The sequence below is a fragment of the Apodemus sylvaticus genome, chromosome 1 (genome assembly GCF_947179515.1).
Source record: "Apodemus sylvaticus chromosome 1, mApoSyl1.1, whole genome shotgun sequence".
NCBI lineage: Eukaryota > Metazoa > Chordata > Mammalia > Rodentia > Muridae > Apodemus > Apodemus sylvaticus.
In genome coordinates, this window is record NC_067472.1 from 94,444,506 (window position 1) to 94,469,924 (window position 25,419).

The following is a 25,419-nucleotide window of genomic DNA, read 5'->3' on the forward strand; positions in this document are numbered from 1 at the left end:
ATGGCTATGCTGGGTCAGAGCATCTTTCCCAGTTAGCTATTTATCCACAGCAGTGATCTACTACTGCTGGCCTTGTATTGATAGCAGCAGGAACCACTTCTACTAGGTAGATAGTTGCTTGTACTTTGTACAATGTTCTTGCACTACATCCTGATCCTTCACATTTCCCCAGTGTTCTAGAACCTTCTCCAAGAACATGGATGTCTCTCTTTCCATCATTGATGTCACCTCTGATCTTCCTATTTTCCTTTCATGCCTCCTTCCTCTTCCCTATTATTTATGACATTCCCTTTACCTTGTAGAGTGACACCACCTTAAAGATAGGTCCATTGGTTTACCATCAAGTGGAGGACTATATCTCTGGGCTGTGTGTCCTGATAACTCATACTTCTGGTGGGCTCCCTGAAGGTTCCTGGGGTGCCTATTTGCCTTTTATACTATATGGTCTCAGGTCCCAAACTCATGGGATTATTGAGCAGATTATAGGAGGTCGAACACATGGCCCAGATTTTGTCATACATTTGTACCAACAAGGAAATTCCCTCAGCTCCTAACCTTCTTTCTGATTCCTTCTGACCACTGATTCTTCTTAGACACAATCAGTGCATTAGGAAAAGGCAGTGTCTTGTATACATATGGCCTTCTTGGAGTACACTGTTGTAAACCAGTCCTGAGTCAAGGGAACAGCACCCATCCATAGGGTTCTTACTGTTAGACCTTTCCAGGCCATGTTGAGCACCTGGGAGAGGGGGCTTCCCAGCACTGTATCCTCCCACACTTTTGCTAAGGGAGTGCACAAATGACTTGGGGAAAATGATAAGAGGTTTAAACTATAAAGCTGGAGATCCATACTAGCAGACACAGTGGGTTCTTCCATATGTCTTATGTCCTTCAGACTAAATATCTGGTTTTGTGTTCCTACTCTGGGGCTAGTCCAACCTTGCACCCATATGACCCACAAGTTGTTTCCATGGTGAGCACCAGACTGGCTGTCTTAACTTCATTTTCTAGATGTATTAAAATGCCATCACAGTGACAGAGTCAAGATGTGGCAAGAGAAGGTGTCAAGAACCTCACTAAGGTACCAGACCTTGCCTCTTCCTGTCCCAGATACTGTCTCTATCAACAGTCTTGCTAGAGCTGCATTGCAGCCATGATGGCTTGGAACTCACTGAAGAATGCATATCTTGTATTAAAGGAGATCCAAACCAAACATCTCCCTTCCATAAGTATTTGGCATGGAGCAGGTATGGGATTTGGTGCTTTACCAGATATATTTAATGAACAGCTACCATTTCAGCTCATCTCCCAGAAGCCTTTTCTAAGAGGATGGTAAATAAAATTCCACTATGATTTCTTAGTGTTTAGGGACCATGTTTCAAGGCCCTTTATAAAAATCTTTTCTCTGCATACCCAACCTACTCTCTCCCCATTTGATCTGTACCCCGATGCTCGGCCGTGCCACGCTGGGTCACCCCACACCTGAGACAGGTGGTGTATCTTCCCATCTGTCTCCTGCCTCCACTCTGTGCTTCTCTGCCTGGGATGCTTTCTGTGCTTCGTTGACTTCTTAGCAAAACCCCATCATCCATCTAGTCAGTACAAACTCAACCAATATTGCATAAAACTCCAAACCCTCCTCAAAACCACCCAATCCAGAGCTGTCTCTGCCTTTGAGAACAGTAGATTGGCTCAGTATGGCTTGTTGAATGCATGAATGCCCAGCCAACAGGAACACTGTCCCTGGAGCCAAAGGCAAGCACATCTACTCCATTCAGATATTTGTTTAATGATTTGCTTCCACTAAAGCATGACCATGTTGGGAGAACACTGAATTGCCTCCTACACCTAGTGCTCACCACCGAGCTCACCACATGCCAAGTTCTTGGTAAACACCTGCCTGGTGAACTCCAGAATGAAGAGAGTGCAGAGGGGATGTGGAGCAGAGACGCAGCAATATTTTCAGCATTTGAGAGCATGTCTGTGAGGAAAGTAATATTTCTTGGGTCTCTGAGACAAGTTTCTGGAGAGGAACATGATGATAGATGGTCTCAAAATGGAGAGGTCAGAAAAAAAAGTCAATGGTTTTCAAAGCCTGAAAAACACTGTGCCGGAAGTGTGCTAGCTACAAGGGTCGTGAACATCTGAGGGCAGCTCCTTAGAGTTCATTCCTCCCACCTCCCCCCAAATCTAGCCTTGAGGTGCATATGCCTGAACTGGCAGTCCATTTCTGCCACTCGGATAGCATACTGAGAACCTGGGCTCTGGCTTTTTGGCAGCTTACAAAGGAGACTGCAGGACCTGAAGGTGGGTCAGTAAACCCACATGTCTATGGATGGAGCCTAGGAAGAGGCCAGTGCTAGCAGTTCTTCAGGAGGTTTGTGAGTGTGTCTCTTTAGCCTTGACTCACAATGGAAAACAGCAAACAACAAAAAAGAGCAAAAGTAAGTTCTTTCCTAATAGACAAATCCCAGCAGTTAGTGAATTACTGGAACCGGCTATATGCCTACTACCTTGGGCAATGGTCCCCTACACACACACACACACACACACACACACACACACACACACACACACACACACCATCCAAGCCTGGATTTAAGCCTCTTTTGACCTCAACCTCCTCCAGCCTCATCAGAATTCAGACTATGGTAGAAAAGGCTTGTGGTGAGCAGTACTGACCCTTCTTTCTCTCTGACTCCAGGCTTGCTTATTGTCACCATGTCACATCTGAGGCTGGGCTTCCTCATTCTGGGAAAGGATGGGAGGGAAGCTCAGAAATACCTGTTGAATGCATGGATGTCCTGCCAACAAGAACATGGTCTCTGGAACTACAGTGTATCATATCTACCACATCCCTTGAAAATTCTCCACCTTAGAAGACCAGACACTAGCATTGAACTTGGATTCAGACCAATGGGATTTTAAGCAAGACTTCCTCATTGTCACTGCGACATTAGACAAGGGCACTTGATATTCTTATCTGTAAGGTAGGGTTTGTAAGTCATACCAACCTTGTGGGTTAATATGAAGGCTTAATGAACCGAGCTGTATGAAATGGCTTAGATTTTGTCTGGTAAATATGCACAATGCCCCTAAATGTTCCCAACCCCACAGCTATGATGGAGACATGCTGAAGAGATTCAGCTGTATAGTCTACAATGACCATGAACTTCTCATCCTCCTGCCTCACCTCTCCAGTGTTGCAGTTTGCCAAGTCCTGTGTGGCTTGAAGGGATGGTGTGACATGGTTTCCCACCCCTGGAACAGAGCCACCAGGACATGGGCCTACACAAGTGTTGGTGGTTGCTGGGTGTAAGGCATGTGTGTGTGTGTGTGTGTGTATGTGTGTGTGTGTGTGTGTGTGTGTGTGTGTGTGTGTGTGTATTCTACCTGCCAAGGTTATCAGGGAATGCCTTCTCTTCCAAGGTTAATGATTCCATGACAATAAAAGACAGTAGGACTCCAGGAGGCAAGGACATGTCTAATGTCATTAGCAAAATGGTAAACAATATGACCTTCAGGATAAACCTTAAGGCTGTGAGGAAAAAAACTCTGAAAACATGAGTTCAAGAATGTATAATTTCTCAACTATGCATAATATAAGGATTCAATATGAATTATATGAGGAGCTTCACGGACCTAAAAGAACACAGACAGCTGCACTGTGAGCCAGCTTGTCAGAAAGATACAAAGGCAGGCAGATTCCTGAGTTCGTGGTCAGCCTAGTACAGAGAAAATTTATGATGGAGAATGGTGGGAGCAGTGGTCTCAGAGTCAGATCCCACCCATATAGCTTATTGTCTGTGCTTACAAAGGCAGGCAGATCTCTGAATTATTTGCAATATTTAAAAAAATGTGCTTGCTGTCTTTTTGTAGGAGTTAAGAGGCTAAGATTAAAAAATGCTGATTGGCGGGATAATCAGAAGGGAACCTGCGGAGGCAGGGGATTGAATTGATGTGTAAATAAAAAACAGGGCTTTGGACTATGAGAGCTGAACTGTCTGGTGATCTCCAGAGAAAGCTGTCTCGATCAGAACAAAAGGCTGTGAGCTTGTTGTACCCACGAATTGACTTCAATTTGCTTACTTCACTGCTCCCAAACACCCCTTCCTGAGGACCCCCGACCAAGCTGAGGCTTGTCCTTGGCAGGGGTTATAGATGCATACTACAGTGCCTGATTTATGCAGTGCTGGGGACTGAACCCAGGGCTTCACACATTCGGCAAGCACACTACCAACTGAGTTAGATCTCCAGCCCCAGTTCATGTTGTTATTTTAACTCCTTCCAGGGAACCAAGTATGGGAAGGTACTAACATAGGTCAAGAGAGGCTTCTAGGAGGAAAGATAGTAAGTCTGTCCTCTGCCCTGCCTTCTGATATTGGGACTCTTATATTTTGCCATTCACTAGCTGTTCAAGTAGAAAATCACAGTGGGTGGAGACTCAGTCTCCCTCTATTTAAAATGGAACTTTTTACATTTTACATGGCAGGATACCAACAGGGTTGGAAGAGACACTAAGAAATAAATCTGGTGGGTGCAAGCACAGAGAATGTTGTGGGGAAACCCTGCTAATTAAGGTCGAGGTCTACCATTGTCTGGATGTGGGGAACCTTCTGGGCTCAGCGCAAAATGGAGGACTCCCTTTACTAGCAGAGCTGTGAGGAGAATGGATTTGAGGGCAGAATATAGTGAGTAGGTAACCTTGAGGAACAGCAGTGGAATTTTCTGTTGGGCAGAGGTAGGAGGAGAGGGTGGCCCTGGAGATTGGAGGTTGGATTTCCCAGATGATACAGGGTGGCAACGACTCCCAACCTGGGTAGCCTCCTTTAAAAAAGATGGCAAAGCAAGAGTTCCCAGTAAGCATCAGAGAGCAGCACTGCTGGAGCACACAGCATGCCCCATGGTCTCCTGATGCTCTGTGCTAAGCCAGGTGTAAACCGTGTCCTAATTGCACAGATGAGGAACCCAAGACTCTGGGAGACTTGTCTGTATCGGGCCACACCGCTAGGAAATGGCAGAGCTGAGAAGGAAATGGATTTGATGTCTTTTCAGGAAGAAAGAAAAACAGGAGGGCAGCAGGCAGACCTTCTGGGTTCTGCCCTGTCACCCACCCCTTCCCACAGAGCCTTCTTGAGAATAGATTTTTCTGAAGGTGCCCTGTGAGCTGAGGAAAGGGGTGTCACACTTTCCCATCTGATGAGCTGTGCCTGCTGTAGAGTGTAAATCTGTGTGATACCTGCAGGTCCCTGGGACTCACAAATCAGCCAGATGGAGGCAGCTGGGCACATGGCCTAAGTAGAGGTAATTTGCAGAAGAGAAGATCTGACTTTGTGCCAGGGAGAGCCTAAGCGTGGATCCCTGCTGGTAACTCTGGAGTTTGGGGCCAGAGGTGGATCCCCACCGGTTTTGTGGAACAGGCCCGACTAGTCCCTCCCTCCTGTGCATCTGGACTGTGCTATGTGAAGTCTCAGACCCTTCACTTTCCTCACTTGATGGTAGGGCTGGCCCCTGAGCCAGATGTTCCAGGTTCGCACCTCTTGGCTGGTCTGAGGCACTGAGATTATCCTTGTACCTCTCTGGGCTCTGAACGTTACTTCATCTGATGTTACAATAAATCAAGAGGAGAGGGTTAATTTTCAATCATTAATGTGGAGAGGCTGGAGGGGCATGTGGTGGAGCAGAGGGGCTTGCCTCATGCAGCCAGGGAGTAAGGAGAAGGAGAGGAGCGGGAGGGAGGAGAGCTAAGGGAGGAGGAAGAGGAGAAGGGAAAATAAGACTATGCTGACTACAAGGATGACAATGACTATAATGAGGAGGAGCTAGGACCCTGATTTCCCTTTCAAAGTCACGCTCTCAATGACATTTTCTCTAACTAGGCCTCATCACCTAAGGTTGTCGTCACCTCCCCTTAACCTATTAAGTTGTGAATTCATAAGTGGATTAATACATTCCCAAGAAGAAGGAAGGAGAGGGCCCTGGTCCTGGAAAGGCTTGATGCAGCAATGTAAGGGACAGAGAAGTGGGAGGGGTTGATTGGGGAACAGGCAGAGGGAAGAGGGGAGGGGGAAACCGGGAAAAGGGAAATAATTTGGAATGTAAACAAAGAATATAAAGAATAAATAAAAAATATATTCATGAGATCAGAGCCCAAGTTATCAACTCACTTCTAAATACTGCTGCATGGAAAGTAAAGTCTTCTACACATGATGCCTGGGGTGGGGTGTTTGTGATCCACACCATACCCAACTATACTATAGGAGTCCTGTGTGAAGCAGGGTTAGGACAGTACTGAACACATGAAGGTAAATATAGGAACTTTTCCCATGAACACCACTCTATGCAGGGTGGGAATGCATGGCATTTCAGATGAGCTCTGTGTGTCGTGACGAGATGATGGACAGAAGACTATAAGACTGGATCTAAAGCAATGAGTAGAGTCCATCACATGGTGAGAGTGGAACTGCGCCCTCCCTGCTCTGGTAATAACTCCTGGGTTATAGTGCTTGAGCTGACTCATCATCCTGAGCCCATAGATCCTACACAGTGCTCCCTCTTCTGCAAACACAGTACTCCCTCTTCTGCAAGCACAGTGCTCCCCTGCTTGACATTAGTGGCATCAGGCTGGGGACTTGAAATAACTTGTGATGGGATGGAGTAGGGGAGAGTTTACACCACAGGCATTGATAGTCGTTAGAGATGGAGAGAGAAGAACAGGAGAAAAAGGGCAAAGGAGGAGGAGTGAGAATGGGGTTTGATTAGAGCTCAGCATATCTCTGAATACTAGAGCAGAGTTTTCATACCCTCTGTCACAGTCACTTTCAAAAATCAACTTCAACCACTTTGTAGCAGGACCCAGTGTGTTGGGGACAAACAAGCAACAATGTAGCAGAAGAAAGAGGATGAGTGGGGCTGAAGCCTGGCTTTGGAGACCCTACTAATTTTGGAGTGCTTATTTCTGGTGGATTTGGGCGTTCCTGGTGCCAAGCCATGACATCAGGGAGTAGAATGCGAGGAAACATGGGGCTCTCAGTGGTAACTGGGGATTTCTTCTCACTTGGACAGACTGAATTGGCGCTTGCCCCAAGAAGATTGTGCTAGTGTACCTGGTCCCTGTGGCCACGTTTCATAGCCTTCTGTGGGGCTCCTTCACGAAACACTTTCCCAAATCTTTGCTGAACTCTACCAGCTCAGACTTCAAGGGAGGGGACCATTTGAGACCATTTGAAATCTCCTTCAGCTCCAGCTGACTTTGAAGGAGTAATGTCGCTGGACCAAAGTATGGGGGACAGAAGAATGGCCCAAGGAATACATTGATAACCTGCCAGTGAGCTGACTTGAAAGCTTGCCCGGTATAATCTCACAGAGAGAGCTAAACATGCATCAAACTGGCCTGTTCTGGAATCTGTGGTGCCCTGCCCAGGTCTCCTTTCCCATCAGTACGGTCCCTGAGTCCAGATTCTCCATGGAGAATGGAATGAGTGTCACCTTCCTCCAGCTTTCCCTGCCTCCCCAGTGCTGTGACAATCAGTTAATTTTGACAGCTATGCCACCCTCATGTAGAATCTCTGTTTAAAGTGTATTGACATAGGATTTGTGTCTCAATGGCCCTAAATGGATTTAGAGAATGGCCAGTTAATCTTCTGATATGAGGAAGAACAGCTGCTGCTCGCTCTTACACACATGCTGCGTTGTTTTCAACTTTAAATCAACACCATTAGTGGCTTGCTGTTGATGTTCACACTGGCCAGTGGAGGTGAGGCAGAGGGTCAGGTGACACTGTGATCCAGGCTGGGCTTGCAGGGACAGCCTTGAGGTCATTAGAGGAGTGACCAGGGGGAAACAAGACAGTGGTCTGTGCAGGGGACAGCTGGGAGACTGTAGCGGACAGTCCAAAGCATGTACAAGGGACAGGTCCAAAGGTGAGCCTTTGGATCTTCAGTGTCTCCAAAGTCCATATGTTGGGCTTGATCTTCAGCCTGTGACACTGTTGAGAACGTGCTGGAACCTTGCAAATGTATCCAACATTTTGACATTTTAGTGTTTGGGGGAGGGGGTGCACGTGCGTGGGTTTGGTTCCCATCATCCACACCACAGCTAACAACTGTCTGTAACTCTTAATTCTAGGTGATTTGATGCCCTCTTCTGGCTCCCATGGGTACTGCATGCAGGTAGTGCAGAAGTATATGCCCAGGCCAAACACATTTTAAAAACTGACAAGCATGCAGGCCTTTCCCTTGTGAGTGAGACCTAAGCCCTTACCAAAGAGGCTTTAGAAGCATTCCACCAACCTGGTTTCTTTCTGTTCAGGAATAACAGCGTGTTTCCCCTTTTGTTCTTCCCAGATGCTTGAGAATTGATCTCAGACAGCCTAGCCCACTGAGGGAGGGGTCTCTGCTTAATGACCCAGTATGTATATTTTTTAGAGCCAGACTCTAGGAATGACTTTAACAATGACTCTATCACTGTGACCTAATTACCTCCCCATTCCCCACCTTCTGATACATTGGAGATTAGTATTTCAATATGCATCCAGTGCCGCCCAAATATTGAGTCCACATAGACTTGCCCACAGCCACAGAAACTGAGAAGTGTGTGAAAGTTGTTGAATGAAAGAATGAACAAACGGATGAGTAACCTCTCCCTGCATTCCTGCTTCCCACCCTACACACCCAGCACACAGCTACAGCACACAGGGGAACGCTTACCCGATCCCTAAAACCCAAAGAAGAGGTACTGCTCTGCCTGTCTTTCCTTGGCAAGGCTAGTCAAGTTCCTCTGGAGAATACCTGTGCCTCTGCTTTCTGAAGAGCAGAGACACCCATGTTTCCTTTGCACTGAAGCCATGGTGTCCAGCTAAGCATCTAAACCAGATTATCAGTTGTAGTGCTCATCCCTTGTCTACCTGTGAGCCTCCAGGCTGAAGCGCCACAATGGGGACAATAAAGGGAAGGAGCTCTGTGCAGCCAGGATGCTGGATTCCCCACTGACTGAGTCTAAAGGGTGTGACGTGACGGGGCTCTCTGGAACACTTTGCATAGGGCCATGGAGCACAGGCTGAGTCCTCCTAGGGTGTCATCTGCACAGCTTAGAGAAGTTTCTCAGGTGTCAGCAGAGCAGGAATTTGTGGGACAGCAGGAGAGGGCTGGAAACACCACACAAACAGGAGGAAGCTTGGCCCCAGCAGGACACAGATTGTTTCTCTGTCAGCACTGACTGTGGACAGCTCCTGCATTTCCTCTCAGTCTGGAAAATGCCACAAAGAGCAGACCCCCTGCTTCCTGGCTTCCCAGCAGGCTGCATTAAGTGCATGCAAGTATAGCTCCCCCCTTTCCTGCCCTACTACAATATTTTATTAAACATTGTTTATATTGCTTTTTTAAAAACATACTTTTTCAGTGAGACCTATGCTGCAGGCATGTACTCCCAACTATCTGAGAGGCAGAGGCAAGTAGATCACCAATTGAAGGCCACCATGGGTAATTTAGCGAGACCCTGTCTCAACGCGCACGCACGCACGCACTCGCGCACGCACACACACACACACACACACATCTAAGGCTGTTGAATGATAGATTGCTTCTAGCATGTATAAGGTCTTGGTCTCAATCCTCAGTGCAGACACCCCAAACAAGTAAACAACTGAAACTTTTTCTGTAGCTTACATAGGGGAAACATTAAAAGTAATACATCTTTTGGGTTAGAACTCGAAAATCAAAGTCTTGGGTTAGGTAATTATCAAAGGATGACGGCTAGCCATTGTACTTCCTCTTCCCAAGCTTTACAGCAGCTGCAGCCAAGGCAGGCATGGTCACTCATGTGCTTGTGTTTAGTTAAAAGAGGAAAGAAACCATTTTTCTATTTTGCAGCAAGTTCTGAGAAATCCTTTAAATGTATAAAATATTTAACAAGATATATAATATATGCTATATATAATACATGACGTATAACTCACAGGCAACATGTTGGAAAACAGTTTCCCTGAAAACATGTAAGTAGCTAGGAGGCACCTCACACTTATTTAACAACTGACAGAGGGTGAAGAAAACATGAGCATTGAATTAGGTGAAAGTGTTTTACAAAGATTGGCCAGAATCACGCAGACCATTTTAAGCATTTCAACCCCGTTTCCTCTCCTACCCTGCCCTCCCTTCCTCTACTCTCACTCCTACTGCTTACTCCTCCCCAGTCTTTCTAACCCTCTTCCTCCCTCTCTGCATTAGCAGTTACCCACACGTATTTGCATCTGAGCACGTTTGGAGTCCAGTTGACTGGGCAGATTTGCCCATCGGCAGCCTTCATCTGGTGACAGAGGCCATAAAGGAACTGTGTTTCTGAGCAAAACCAAATCTGTCCCTCTGGGTCTTCTCAGCTAACCCTTCTGTGTCTGATACCATTTCTGTACCTCTTATTCCAACCCTACTCTACATCAGAACAGTTCACGCAGCTTTGTGTAAAGACAATCCCAGAAGTCTCTGGCTTCGAACATCAAATGTTGGTTGGCACAGAATCCTGCAGTCAGAATATGGATCTCTGGGTAGCTTATCAGCTAGCTTCTGTCTGCTCTGCATGGGTCATGGATTCATCTGGCTAAGTGACAGTCTTAGCCTCACTTCCTTAGGGCTGCAGGATCTCCAATGACCTTGCTTCTTTGAGTCACTCATCCTTGGAGAAACTAGCTTTAGCTTCTGGGCAGCCAGAAAAGAAAACCTGGTTCTTCCGGTCCCCTGAGGCATACAAGGGAGGGTATGAAGTCAGTGCAGGAAGGTAGAATTCCTAGGAGGAGCCTTTGGTAGCAATCCCCACAACACGCCTTCATCAGTGCCTTAGAACATGGTTCCCTAAGTGTACCCAGCTAAGGTGTGAAGGTTAAGTACACGCAGATTCCTCGCTTCAATATGGAATACAGAAGCACCCTTGTTCCTGATAGATTTGCTCCTGGTAATGGTTAGTTGGCTCAAGATGATTCCTGCTCAGGAGACCATCCCAGGCTCTTGCTTCCCTGCTATGGAGGGGTGATCACCATGTCCACTGTGGACTCCCAGGATGAGAAATTCCATCACGGAGGTCGAGAAACAGCATGGTACACACCAAGCCAGCCCCAGTGACTGTGGGCCGCGGCCTACTGTCCCCTTGTTCCCACAGCACAGTACCTGCCGCTGATCTCCCCAAAACATGATCCTGGCAGAGTCCAAACTGAGGTCTTGAGCACTGGGTCTTCTCTGGTTGACTGAGAGAGGGGCCATGGAGGAAGCTGGGCAGGAGGCGGCCGCTGAGCTGATGAAGCCTGGTTTGTCAGTTACTTTCTCACTGTTGTGGTGAAATGCCTGACAAGGCACAAAGGGGAGAACGGTTTGTTTTGGCTCATGGCTTAGCAAGCTACAGTCTGTGGGAGTCATAGTCTGGACCCTGAGAGGTGGGAAGCAGAGTGGACTACAGATCCACCCCTAGTGACCTACTTCCTCTAACTATTCCCCCCTCCCAATGTCCCATGACCTCCAAGTATTGTCCAGTGTGGGCTGCTGAGTAACCTGGGGAGGGGAGGAGTCCCAGTGTGATCCAGGAGTTTCGGGTCAGAAATGCAATACATGTTAGTATCTCAGTCATGGGCTGGAAGAGAGCGTTCTGGAGACAGCCGACAGGTGTATAAGTAACCCTTGTTAGCACCACCTCTGCAGCAGGAAGGAGAGGGATGGATTGGCACTTAAAGGGTGTGGTAGTTCCAGGTATGGCCCTTTCTGAGACATATAGCAGAGAAAATGCAAAGCAGCAAATTCCTGCCCAGTGAGGACGGGGCTCCACTACCTGGAACAGATCAGAGCCCCGAGGGCTCCTTCACTGCCCACCAAGTGGACAGAGGCAGGTGAAGGTGGTGTGATGCTATCATCCTCCAAATAATCCCAGAACAATGCCGGCTGAGTGTCCAAACCCATGAGGGAACATTTGTGTTATATTCCAAATATTGATGGCCCAGGGTGGACAAGTCCATAGACCAAGCATAAGCCAGACTCTGACACTCACACGCTGTTTAACACAGGGGAAACTGATGAGTTCCCTCAAACCCCACCCCCACCCAGTTGCCGTGCTGTGATGATGAATTAGACGGTGTATGTGAGCACACTGAGAAGTGCATGAGACTGGGACTTCATTAATGCATCCTCCTGCCTGCCCTCAAAGCTGAGCTAGACTGGCCAGCCCCGAGGCCAGAGAAAACCTGGAGAGTGGGCTGGAGTGCTCGTGCCTCCTGGGACGGGCTGATATTTCACCTCAGCACCGAGGAGGATGCTTTGGTTGCTTCTGTGCTTTGTTCTCACTCGGCTAAGAGGCGTTTTCTCACCAACAGAGGAGCTCAAAGAAAAGCTGACTGAATATGTGGACAAGGTGAACGGCCAGAAGCCAGGCTTCATCAAAGTTGTGCGGCACAGCAAGCAGGAAGGCCTCATCCGCTCCAGGGTCAGCGGCTGGAGGGCAGCCACAGCCCCTGTGGTGGCACTGTTCGATGCCCACGTGGAGTTCAACGTGGGCTGGTGAGTGCTTTAGGGAGAGGAGGGGTCCCAGTGTGAGCTAACGGGCTTGACTCGAAGCTCAGTGCATTCTGGGAAATCTTAGTCATAGGGTGGAGGAAATGAAGAGGGTCATGAGGACAGCTGAGGTATGGGTGTGTGAGATAGTGCTGGGTCTCATGTAGGGTCAGGGGTCAGCATGTGAAGGGTGTGGTGACACCAGATCATAAAGACAAATATATGCAAAGGGCAAAGCAGAGAGATGGCTCAGTGGTTAATGTTGGCTGCTCTTGCAAGGGATCGAGCACCCACAAGGCAGTTCACACCCATCTCTAACTCCAGTTCCAGTGGATCCATTGCCCGATTTTTGACAGACAGTGCACATATGTGGTGTATATACATACATGCAAGCCAAACATTCATACATATAAAACCTAAATAAATAAATCTTAAAAAAAAAATAAAGCAAAGAGTTTCTGTCCAGACAAGCACAGGGATCTGCTGTTTGCAGTCAGTAAAGTTGGAGTGGACACAAGACAGATGCCTCACCTAACCTCACAGACAGGGCAAGGTCAAATGGGCAGAGGTGGGTAACGGTGGCTTTCTGGATGCTCAGATGCCCTCAGAACTTCCGTGCTAGCAAAATTAAGTCTTAGTGAGTCTTCCCTTCTCAAGTGAGCTCATTTAGGTGCCAGATGGGGTAAGAGAACTGACGAGGGGCTTCACTAGCTGATTCTGAACCCTCAGAGGGTGCCTGCCGCTGGTGTCCCCGCAGGGCTCGGATGCTGTGGTGTTGCTTACTCACTGTGCATGGCTCTGTGATGTGGGAGCACAGATGCTCAGGTTAACTGCGAATAGCTGAAATATGTGGTTTTATGCCCTCTTTTCTTGTGCGCTCAGTAGCCTAAGCATCTCTACTCCCCTTCCTAGCTCCCTGGGGGCAGCCTTCGCCTGAGGGGAGCAGGCCAGTAAGGGCATGCTGGCAGCAAGGAGTGGCCAGGCCTACAGGCAGCCTGGGAGGGGTGCCAGCATTATAGCCTCAAACTAAGGCTGCAGCACAGTCATTAGTTTATCTTTGGAGTCCCTGTGTGCTATTTGTGACCATTTAAAAGGCATTTCCACTGGATTTATGGCCAGCTGAGGAGAGGGACACTTACTATTTCAAGCTGATTTGAATAAACAATTATGAAGAGAATATATTATTAATGAGAAGCTTATCATTCCTGTCGGCAAACACATTATTCTCCCACTACCCGGAGGGGCCTGCCAGTCCCTGGAGAAAGCCAGGATTCCCCCACCCCTCCTGCAGCAGAGGAGAATATATACCTTTGCCCACACCACCTGCCTCTTCCTCCAGAGTAGTCCAAGCAAAATCAAAACCCAGGTTGAAAGTTCCTCTAAAGCTTTAAATCTGTTCGTTCTTTCTTTTTAATCTTGATTTTTGTCACATGGGTAAAGAAAGGGAAATCACAGGGCCTGGGTGAGAATCTCTCAATTCAGCTCTGGCTGTGTTGAAGGAACCACTGGGCTTCTTGCCAAACTTGAAGTCCTTAGCTTAGGGGATGTCACCTCCTGGGGATGCAGAACGCCACTCTCTTCATCAATCCCTGGGGAGCAGGGGTTCCTTCCTCTTGCTGCTGAGATGAATACACCCACCTCAGCAGTGGTAAATGATCTCTTTCTCCTTCCTGCTCAGGGCAGAACCCGTCCTCACCCGCATCAAGGAAAACCGGAAACGGATCATCTCACCATCCTTTGATAACATCAAATATGATAACTTTGAGATAGAAGAGTACCCGCTGGCCGCCCAAGGCTTTGACTGGGAGCTGTGGTGCCGCTACCTAAACCCACCCAAGGCCTGGTGGAAGCTGGAGGACTCCACAGCCCCAATCAGGTATGGCACCCTTCCCCTCTGCCAGGGCCTTCAGGCGAGGATTTCCCTCCCTGCCTGAGCCCAGTGTGGCAGCACAGAGAAGGGGACGGAGATGAGTTATAGTGTGATCTTTAGACCCTGCCCACAAACTCTCCTGGTTCCTTTTCAAAGAACCACAGGCGCAATCACAACTCCAGACAAAGTCTCAAAGGCACTTAGTTTAAAACAAAACAGATTCATTTTTTATTTAGGGGTATATGCATGTGTGTGCATGCCTGTGTGTGTGTGTGTGTGTGTGTGTGTGTGTGTGTGTGTGTGTGTATGTGTGCTTAGGTACTTGAGGAGGAGGACAGCAGATCCTCTGGAACTAGAGTCATAGGTTGTTTGTTATGAGCCAGTTGTATAAAGTACTATGCTCAATGCTAGAGACGCAGAGTGAGTAGGATTTGATCTCTAAGCTCTCCAAGCCTGGAATTCAGTGAGGATGAGACACAGTATAGGATGAATAATTTTGCCGGGGAAGAGGAATCAATCTTCAAGGGTGAGGATATGGCCAGGTTGAGAGTGACACATGTGACAGTCACAGTCACAGGAGAGGCTGAGACCACTTGGAGAGATGTGAGTTGGCCAGCCCTTGCTATGAGGCCAAGCCAGACCATGGGACAGATGGATCTAGATGGTGTTTGGGTTTTATCCTATAGAACACAAGCACAAATGGCCTCCAGCTGCATTTCAAAATCACCTACCTTTCTGCCTTTGATGCTGTCTTCCTAGACCCCTGAATGACTTCTATCTGATACCTGAGGACTCCCACAGTACTTAGGCCTGCCAGCCTTATTTCTGTGTATTGATGACTAGGCAGACATCTAGTTCCCACCATTAAACAAATAAATGGAACCAGAAGGTGACTTAGGGGGCCACCTTGGAATAAGAACCCAGTCTTACTTTGTGCTGCAAGAGAGAAAAAGATTATGACAAATTTCATTCAAAGAATCAATATCACAAATGTTATTACTGGAAGAAAAATTTCATACAGGAAACAGAATGGAAGAAAACTCTCTTGTGGTTTCTTTTGTGATTTTCTCAGTCTGTCTTGTGTTGCTATAACAAAATACCAGAGTATGGATAATTTATAAAGAATGATGTTTATTTAACTGTATTAGAGGCTGAAGGTCTGAGACTGAATGGCCCTACTGGGCCAGCATCTGGTGAAGGTCTTTTAGTGTATTACAACAAGGTAGATGATGTCATCTACCTTGTTCTAGTACTCAGGGTTGTAGTGCTCAGGCAAGAGAGAGGGGGAAAGAGCCTCCACGTGAGCAGGCCAAGTATGTAAAATGGGCTTGCTTCCAGGTGTTTCTAGCCTGTGACCCGGGGATGCATGCATCACAGGAAAGATATATAAATGATACCCAATATGGTTGTAGTAGACAGCATCATATCACAATGTGAAAGGTTGTCCTGTCTGCATCGAGAATTAATCTGATCCCCTCAGAACTACGTTTATTCATTGTCATGCATTTTATTTATTCTTTGAGAAGTTTATATATATATATATATATATATATATATATATATATATATATGTTTTCATCAGATCCATCCCTCATCCCAAGCTCCTCCAAGACACCACACACAATCTTCCTTTAAACTTCATGCCTTTAATTTTCTTATGCACTGAATCCAATCGGTGCTAGCAATGTGTACTTGAGTGTAGGGCTACCTGCTGAATGAGCAGAACCCTATTAAGAGCTACATCCCTCATAAAAACTGACACCCCCTCTGGCCAACTACCATCAATTGCCAAAAGCTCCTCAGGTGTGCCGGCCTTCGTAAGCCCCTCCTCCACCCATGGTGGAATTTTTCCTGGCTTGATCTTGTGTGGAGGTCTTGTGCAAGCGAGCACAGATGAAGGCTATACCTTCAGGGGTCATTTCCACAGCTCAGTACTACATTAATCCCATATGAGTGTGGCTGCCCTGGGACCCACTCTCCTTCATGGGTCCACCTCTTAGAGACCTCCTTCCTCTCAATGCCAAGCTTCCAACACAGGAACCTTTAGAAGGGACACGCTCAAAACATAGCCCAACCACCACAGCTCTCTACACAATTGTGTGCTGTTAATTTGTTGGGAGCCTGCTGTGTGCTGGGGCCTTAGATATACATGGTCCATCAGATCCATAGTAGAATCTGGTGTCGACTCATTGTGCAACCCCTGTTTAACATGATGAGAGTAAGACTGTGACAGGAGAATAGTCCTACTGAAGGCTGAATCAGTGGAGCCAGGGTTCTACTGGGATCATCGAGATTCTGACTTGTTATCACCCCTTGCTTGGTTACTGTTGATTTGAGTTCACAACTTGTGTGGTTCATCCTGCTTTGGCTTGCCCAAAGTCATCAGAGGGAAATTTGCCCCATGCTGTGGGGGTTCTTGCAGGAGATAGTACAGATCTTAGCTGTCTCTATTCTGCTCACCACTAAACATAGAGGGCTGGTCTTAATTAGCAGAGCTGTACTCTAGGTCTTTGCTAGAGGATACCATACTGACCATACATTCTCTATCACCCCACAATTAGTGTCAGGAATGTAGATTAGAGAAATACGATTCTGGAAGCTTTGGATCATTTCCGGGTTTCTCCCTAGAGGTGACAAGCCCCATGGAGACAGATTTTATACCAAGCGCTGTGAGCACCGCAGATCTCCATCCTCTGGAGCTCTGGTTTAGTGTTTTGCCCACGTGTTACTATACATAGAGCTCAGCACTTGCCTCTGTGGTGGTGTGAAATGCCATTTTCAAGAGTGTTGTTCAATGGGTCCCCAAGGTCTCTGGCTGACCCTCTCCAGAAAATCCACATGAGAAGTTTCTCTCCAATCTGCTACTAGTCAGAGAAAACAAAAAACAAAAAAACAAAACAAACAAACAAAAAAAAACCCAAGGACTCAATCAGTTCATTTTTACCTGAGAACTGTGAATTTTGTTTCTAAGAGTCTGTATGTTCCTTTTCATTTAGCTCAACAGGAAGCTCAGAACCAACACCTGGGCTCACTTTAAGAACTGTGATGGAGGGCTAGGGAGATGGCTCAGTGATTGGGAGTACTTGCTTCTCTTGCAGAGGACCCACATTTTCTAACACCCATGTTGGGCAGCTACTGTCACCTGCAACTCCAGTTCTAGGGCATCTGATGCCCTCTTCTGGTCTCCACAGGCACCTGTACTCATTTAGCAAATTCTCTCTCTCTCTCTTTCTCTCTCTCTCTCTCTCTCTCTCTCTCTCTCTCTCTCTCTCACACACACACACACACACACACACAAATAAAAATAAATCCTTTTTAAGAACTATGAGAGAGAGCCTTAGCCTATACTTGCTTTCTAACTGCCTCTAATCTATTGTAACCTTTAGATCCTCCTAGATGTTATTTATATTTTTCGGCGGATTTTAGTTTTTTTCATAAACTGTGTCTAATCCCTTTGGGGATTGAGGGGAGCTGTTTATCCTAATTCTGCCTAATACAGCATCTAGTTATTAAGTCACAGACACCCTGAGGTGTCTGTAATCACTTGAGCAACTGCTCTGGATTTTGTGCCCTCCCTGGCTGGGTCTGGAAGGGAGAGGAAGGCCCCCTCCCATATGTTCTGCGGCTGTGTTCTAAAAGCTCCAACACATTCAACATTCAGGAGTTAGGAAGGAAAGGTGAAGACCCCGCCCTGCTTGCCAATGCTTTCAAGCCATCTTTATTTAGAGAGGTGAATCTCTGAGTTCCTTCACTGAACAAGTGATCTTCAAGAGTTGGTCATGTCCAGAGCCTTTGAGCTCTTTACCTCAGTCCACAGGATCTTACCACATAAGTGATGGTGTAGGTATCAATGTTTCTGGGTCAGAGGCCTTGTTGATGGAAAACCAGCATAATTCAGCTATGCAGGGTGTGAGGCATGTTGGGGTAAGATGCTTTAAAAAAACCTCCTTTTTCTTATGGTGCTGGGATTGAACCCAGGGCTTTCGGCTTGCTTGTCAAGTACTCTACCACTTAGCTACATGACCAGACAGTGAAGCTCCCTGTAGAAGGACATAGAGTTTGGTGCTGGAAAATTACTCCAGTGGCAGATATCCGGGGCTGAGGTCAGCCAGGGTCTCAGATTGGAGCTGTACTAGAGTTTTAGGGGGTGTGAGCATTAGGGGATATGAGCAGGGCTCACTAGCTCCTCTGTGAGGGACTTTACAGAGAATTGCTACCCTCAGGGGAGTAAGTAGGAACAGTGGGGGCTGTATCTGTATCGTTTGTCATCTGCTGTCCCTACCCTTCCATGCTATCAGGCCAGGCTGGAGGATTTGGTGAAGGAGAAGAGAGAAATTAAGAAACCCTTAAGGGTCAGAAAACTGCCAATTATGTGCAAATGGACGCATCTAGTTGGAACTAGAAACACACCCAGGTGCAGAAAGGCCAGTTTTATTAGGGAATGCTGATATAGAAAGATGCTCAGGCACACACACTCCCTGGAGCTGTATTCTAAATGACTTTACTTCCACAGCTTGTAGGTATATCACGTATGTGTGTTCTTAGAGTAGACTGACACCCTTTCTAATGGAGAACACCAAACCCAGATGTAAGAGGTGAGCATATGGGGATGACTGTGCTCTGGCTGTGTGTCTTGAGAAATCCCCAACCTCTCTGAGCCTCTGAACCAGAATCATTGGCACCTGTAACATTCAATCAGCCATGATCTTTGCACCTCTCACTACATCTCTTTCCAAATTCCTCTGTGTCCTTACCACCTTTCCTGGAGACAGGTAGGTTTCTCATGTCCCCCACCTCCTCTAGTCAGCTACCCCATAGTGTCCCCTCACGTCATATAGACTGACTTGGAATTCTCTATGTAGCTAATAATGATCCTCCTGACTCTGAGTGCAGGGACAGCAGGAATATGCTACCATGCCTAGCTTATACAATGGTGGGGAGAAAACCCAGGCAGGGTCTCAGTAATGTCGGACAGTACTCCACTCACTGAGCTAGATCCCAGCTTGCCGAGTATTCTTTATTAAAAAAAAAAAAACATATTAATTACACTGTTCAGCTTGAAATTTGTCACAGACAAGCCTTTACCTATAGACGAAATCCATACATTCTTTTTCTATGCTGTCCAAAGCCTTCAACAGACTGATTGTCACTAATCTAAGTAAACAGAGGTTGACATGTAGAGCCCCCAGTGGGAATAATGGAAATGTCCAAACAAGTAGTCTGGCCATGTGCTTCCAAAGAAGCAGTCTACACCACCAGAGTGAATGGCACCGTCTCCCCTTACTAATGTGCCAGCGAGCATCGTGGGGAGCAGTGGCTGGTCCTAGAACAAGAGCTGTCTTCCCAGTGTCTCAAACAGCTTCCTTGGAGGGGCTAAATGAAGATGACCCTAGGAGGAGACCCAGAAAATGAGGCCCTCCTGGATCTGGCAGCAGAGGTGGGAACCATGGGATTGGAAGCTCTTTCTCCTCGGAGGACTCTCAGACCAGCCTCTGCTCACAGCTGGCCATCTCTCCCATCCTGCAGGAGCCCCGCCCTCATTGGCTGTTTCATTGTGGACCGGCAGTACTTCGAGGAGATTGGCCTGCTGGACGAAGGCATGGAGGTCTATGGAGGGGAAAATGTGGAGCTTGGGATCAGGGTGAGTGAGATTTCTCACACAGGGCTGAAGCTCCCATGATGGTAAGTGAATCAGCCAAGGGGTGCAGTGTTGATGAGGCCTTAGTTCACAATACAAAGGGAGCTAAGGGTTGAGACTCACACACTGAATATCCAGCTCCACACCCTGGGATATGTGCATAGCTGGAGCCAGGGGACTCAGAGCAGTGCCTCTTGAATTTTCAGGAAATAGAGGCCTTCAGAGTCTGCTTGCTTAAAGAATCAGACTCACAGTTTAGCACTTCTGCTTAGACTGAAAAAAATCTGTGGGGAGAAGCAACAGAAAACACCAAGGGACAGCTGGACAAGAAAGACCCCCAGAGTCACTTCCCCATAGCAATCTACTCCACTGTGGTCCATAAAACATTTCCAAGGATGGTTAAAGAGGTCTAAGAAGAAATAAATAAACCCCTGGAGTATAAATAGCAGAACACAGCCAGATTCACTTCATGCTGCTTTCTGACCCCACCTCGTGCTAGCCAGACTCACAAGCCATACTGGCCCGTGAAGCTGAGGACCCTCTGTCGTTTATCAACTAATAGTGTGACTCTGTAAGAAGTGCCATTTTCTTTCTTACTGCCGAAGAACATATACTGGGCTTCCTGGGTCTTATCTCTTGGCCTATGACAGAGAAACGTAGAATGATCCCTCTTCTCAGCCAGGATGATGAGTTGGGTGTCTGGTGTTTGGTAGAAATGCAGTAGTGGCTATAATGAAGGATTATCTGTGTCCGGGAGGCACCCCGTCAAACCCATGGCTTCAGCCTTGGTGAATCCCCATAATGGTTCCAACTGTCTCTAACGACCCATCACCCAAACCCCACAGGCTTGTCAGCTGTTTAGAGGGACCTTGTACTACTACCTGGTGCCTTATTCTTGACATATTTTCTATCTCACAACCAGCTGTTCATACCTTATATAGACCCCTTCCAAAATCCGGTCCACCCGACTGTACCTTTGCCATGGTACAGCATTGGGTGTCTCTAGTCCAGTCCAGGCCTTCAGTTCCCACTTAAGAACCTACCCTCCTCTGTTTTCCACTCCATAGAATGAGCAGCTGGCCCTGGACAACCCTCTCCTTAACTGTGCAAGGGAGACCCAGACAGTGAGCATCCCATGATACCCGAAGGACCTAACAGCGCTCCAGGGCCCAGCTCATCCCCAGTCTTAATAGTAGGCTTTGCTCGAACTAGCCGAAGGAGCAGCCTGTCTGAGGTTGAGTTTGGAAAATACCTCAGACACCTGTATTCACTGGCACTCCGAGCAATTGCTTTGGAGGCAGTGGGAATGCGCAGGCTGATGGGAAGCTAATGTATTCATAGAGGACAGCGCCTGCATAATCACCCTCATTTCTCCAGCTCTCCCTCCGCTGGTCATTTATTCACCACCCGCTGGCTTCCTCGCCATCTCATTTCAGCACTGCTCCTGGATAAATGCTTGCCCCCAAACACAATCTGTTTCACCAGAAGCAGCTGTCAGGAATCGGCTGAGCGGGCAGCACCGCCTCCGGTCACTTGTGTTCTCTGGGTAAAAATGTCCAGAAATGGGGAAGGAATTAGATTTGTGAACTCTGCTTCTAACATATGTGTGAGTCAATCACACGGTGGTGGTGATGTCTGGCTCTCCTTCCTTAAATTATAAAGCTATTTTGGAGTGTGGGCCTGGGTGAGGCTCTCAGATATGTGTTAAAATATCTCCGGGTAGTTTCGTGTTCAGGGTTTCAAACACAGTATAAAATATTGCCAGGCTTTGTTTCCCATCTCTCGCCTCCCACTGGACAGAGATGAAGCATCATTGATGGCAAAGGAAAAGGCGGCTTTTAAAACAGGGCGCAGCCTCTGTAAGCTGGTGGAACTAAGTACACAGGGAGGGACAGTTCGTTTGTATTCTGGTTCTTCCTTGAGCGGGTGCAGAATCTCCGATCATTTTCCATCTTTTTATGTGTGGTTACCGCTACCTATTTTTCTTTTGTGTTTTACAGTGCCTCAGTTCCCCTCTGAGAAAATAGTATTTCTAATTACCCATCAGGATTGTGTGCCAAACTGAAAGACATCACTTATCACGTCTCCCTTGTGTAGCAGCAACTCTTGCAAAGTCCTTATCTGTTTTGGAACATACAAATAGAATCTTTGCACATATTGAATACCTGATGTATGTCCGGAATCTTGCTAGTCATTTTTCCTCCATGTTCCCTGTGCATATGTGTGTGGGATGTGCCGGTGTTCATTTGTGTGTGTGTGTGTGTGTGTGTTGGTGTGGGTGTACATACACATCTGTGTTTCTACATATAGCAGCACTCCAAGGTTGATGTCTGGAAACATCCTCAATTTCTCTTCCACTGTGTTCAATGAGTCAGGGCCTCTCAATCAAACCCAGCACTCACACACACATAGCCAGCCTTGCCAGCCAGCTTGCTCTGGGGATGTGGTCTCAACCTTCTGAAGGTAGCATTCCTGGCAGCCCACCACGGCAGCGTTCACATTGGTCTTGGTGTCTGAACTTTGGTCTTCACACTAGGTTAGTAAACATTTTACCAGATGATCCCTCTTCCTACCCTCAGGGCATTTTAAAAATGCCATCCAACCACAGAACCCCCTAAAATAGATCTTTATGATATCTCCCCTTTATAAGTTGAAGAAACTCAGATTATGAACTTGCATAGGTTACAAGGTCATGCAATTTGTAAAACACAGAGAAAATACTCAAGTCTGGGACTTTGTGGCACAATAGATACATCACAGCTATCAAGCCCAGGACCCAAGTCCTTTGAGACTCCTCCCTAAGAAATATCACAATGTTTGTGGCTTTCATTAGACTCAGCCTCGCCCGTTGCATCTCCCCTTAAAACCTTGATAATCTCATTTTACTCAGTGCTAGTAAGCTCCCAGCCCTGCTTCAAAATCTACAGGCAGTGAGGAAAAAGTGAGACTCACTGGAGTAGGAAGTAAGAAAAAAGAGCTGACACGGAAGACTGAAAATGTGTGTACTCCGTGGCTCAGAGACTTCTAGGACACAAGGATGCATTCTAGAGCTGCCAAGGACCTAAAAAACAGAAACTGTTATCACCTGATTTGAGTAGCTCTCCCCACAAAATGTCCAGAAATCCTAATTCTTTACCTGGGAATGTGAGCTTATATGGAAATAGTCTTCATGGGTATAAGTGGGGAATAAGGAAGCCACACGCTGGGTCGGAGTGTATACTTATCTAATGTGTCTGCTGTCTTTATAAGAAAGAAATTTGGACAAAGGTGAACATGAAAGAATACATCCATGTAAAGCTAGAGGCAGAGGTTGGAGTTGTGATACCACAAACCAAGGAATACTTAAGGCTGGAAGAGATAGGGTAGGACCCTTCTCCAGGCTCTGGAGGAAAGTGCCCTTGAGCATCACACCTCCACGGGGGTGACTGGCACCCAGAACTGTACGTTCATTTTTGTCAGTTTAGCAATCTCCCACAGTAGTCTGTTAGGAAGCCAAGAAAACTGAGACCAAAACTCCAGGTCAGTGCATTATCTGGGTGACGTTTAAACTTCCTTCCTCTCAGCCCTGTGCAATGGGCTCGCTTTGCCTACATGAAACTGAGGTCTCAAAGGGCTGTTTTCTCAATATAAAATATAACTCACCTCTGGAAAACAAGCCGTTTAAATCAGGCTACGAAACTTCACACAGCTAGAGGACCATGGAATGTGAGGTGACAGCTTTTAAAACATCATAGAAATAAGAGAAAAGGCATGCATAAAGATGAGATACTGCAAAATCAATAGACAAACAAATTATATCTAAAGAGTCTTCAGAGCATTGAATCAGATACAGGATGGAAAATACATTGTATAATGATCTATTTATTTATTGTGTGCATATGAATATGGAGAGAGAGAGAGAGAGAGAGAGAGAGAGAGAGAGAGAGAGAGAGAGAGAGAATGTCACATCTTTATGTGGTGTATCTGCACCTGTGCCCATGCATAGAGGATGTCAGATGCACTTCTCTGTTACTTTCCTTCTTATTATCTTGAGACAGAGCACCTCTGCAGCTAGACTGGTGGCCAACAAGTCCCAGTGATCTTCCTGTCTCTGTGCTTCCCACCAACAGCTCTGAGGTTATAGATGCATGTATGCCCAACCCAGCTTTTTCTGTGGGTGCTGCCATCTGAACTTGGGTCTTCATGCTTGTGCAACAAGTGCACTGAGCCATTCCTCTGGTCCCTGATAATTCATACTTTAGTCAGAAGATATTAAAATGTGAATGAGAAGACTTTTCAAATCATTTGTTTAGTTTTTTGTCATGGCAACAGAATTTCTGAGAAAAACAACTTAAAGGAGGAGAGACTCCATATTGGCTCATGGTTTTAGAGGTCTCAACCTATATTTTCTTGACTCCATTGGTCCTGGTCCTGGGATGTGGCACAACATCATGCCACTGAATATTTTTGTTGCTGTGACAAGAAGCAACATAAAGGATGAAGGATTAATTTCAGCAAATGGGGGCATGGGGATGCATTAGATCATGGGGTAAGTCATGGCAGCAGGAGATTGGCACACCTGGGCACATTGCATGCACAGTCAGGAAGCAGAGAGAGAGATGACTGCTGCTGCTCATCCTGCTTTCATTTTTATGCTGTCCAGGCCCCCAGACCATGGAATGATGATTCTGCCTGAAGGGTGAGTCTTCTCACCCCAATTAGCCTAATCTAGATAATCCTTCATAGACTTGCCCAGGGCGTTGTCTCTTTGGTGATTCTAGAGTCTGTTAAATTGACAATCATTGTCAATCATCACGGCTTCTTAACTCCCAATGTCCAGGAAGTAGAGAAGGGGAGAAAGGCCAAGGAGCAATGGACAAGATATACATTCAAAGGCATAGAATCCTTGACCCACATCCTCCAACAAGTCCCCACCTCCTCCTAGCCCACTTTAGCTATGAACTCAACCATGAATTCATCTACTGGGGTTAGTGCCCTTATCAGTAGTCCCACAAATACATCAATATATGAGCCCTTGGGGACATTTTACATCCAAATTATAGCATTTAGTTTTACTCAGACAAATTTTCAAAGGTGGAAAATATAACATGAAACTAAGTGGTTGGGACGAACAAATATGAACACTATTAAGATAATAAATCCAACAAACTAGACAGTATATCTAAAGGAATCATTCACAGTCAGCCCAGAAAGAAAAATAAAAGGATATGGGGGGAGATTAGGTAGCTAGAGAGAGTATGCTCTCTATCTTACAGTTCTGAGTGGAGATGGTAAAAGGAAAGGAGTCGGCAAAAGCAATTGTTTTAGCAAGTAATGTCTTGAATTTTTACCGACTAACATGCCAATTCAACTTGTCCAAAATCAGATAAGAATGAAGATATGCATTATGT

General features: G+C 46.6%; 1 protein-coding gene across 1 annotated transcript in view; it reads left to right on the forward strand.

Moving 5' to 3' along the window:
• Galnt18 (polypeptide N-acetylgalactosaminyltransferase 18) overlaps window positions 1-25,419 on the forward strand; it is a 304,421-nt gene that overhangs the window by 208,948 nt on the left and 70,054 nt on the right. The window contains exons 4-6 of the mRNA XM_052201130.1: window positions 12,344-12,527; window positions 14,200-14,397; window positions 19,918-20,032. Of these exons, the coding sequence (XP_052057090.1) occupies window positions 12,344-12,527; window positions 14,200-14,397; window positions 19,918-20,032 (497 nt within the window). The remainder of the gene's footprint in view (window positions 1-12,343; window positions 12,528-14,199; window positions 14,398-19,917; window positions 20,033-25,419) is intronic.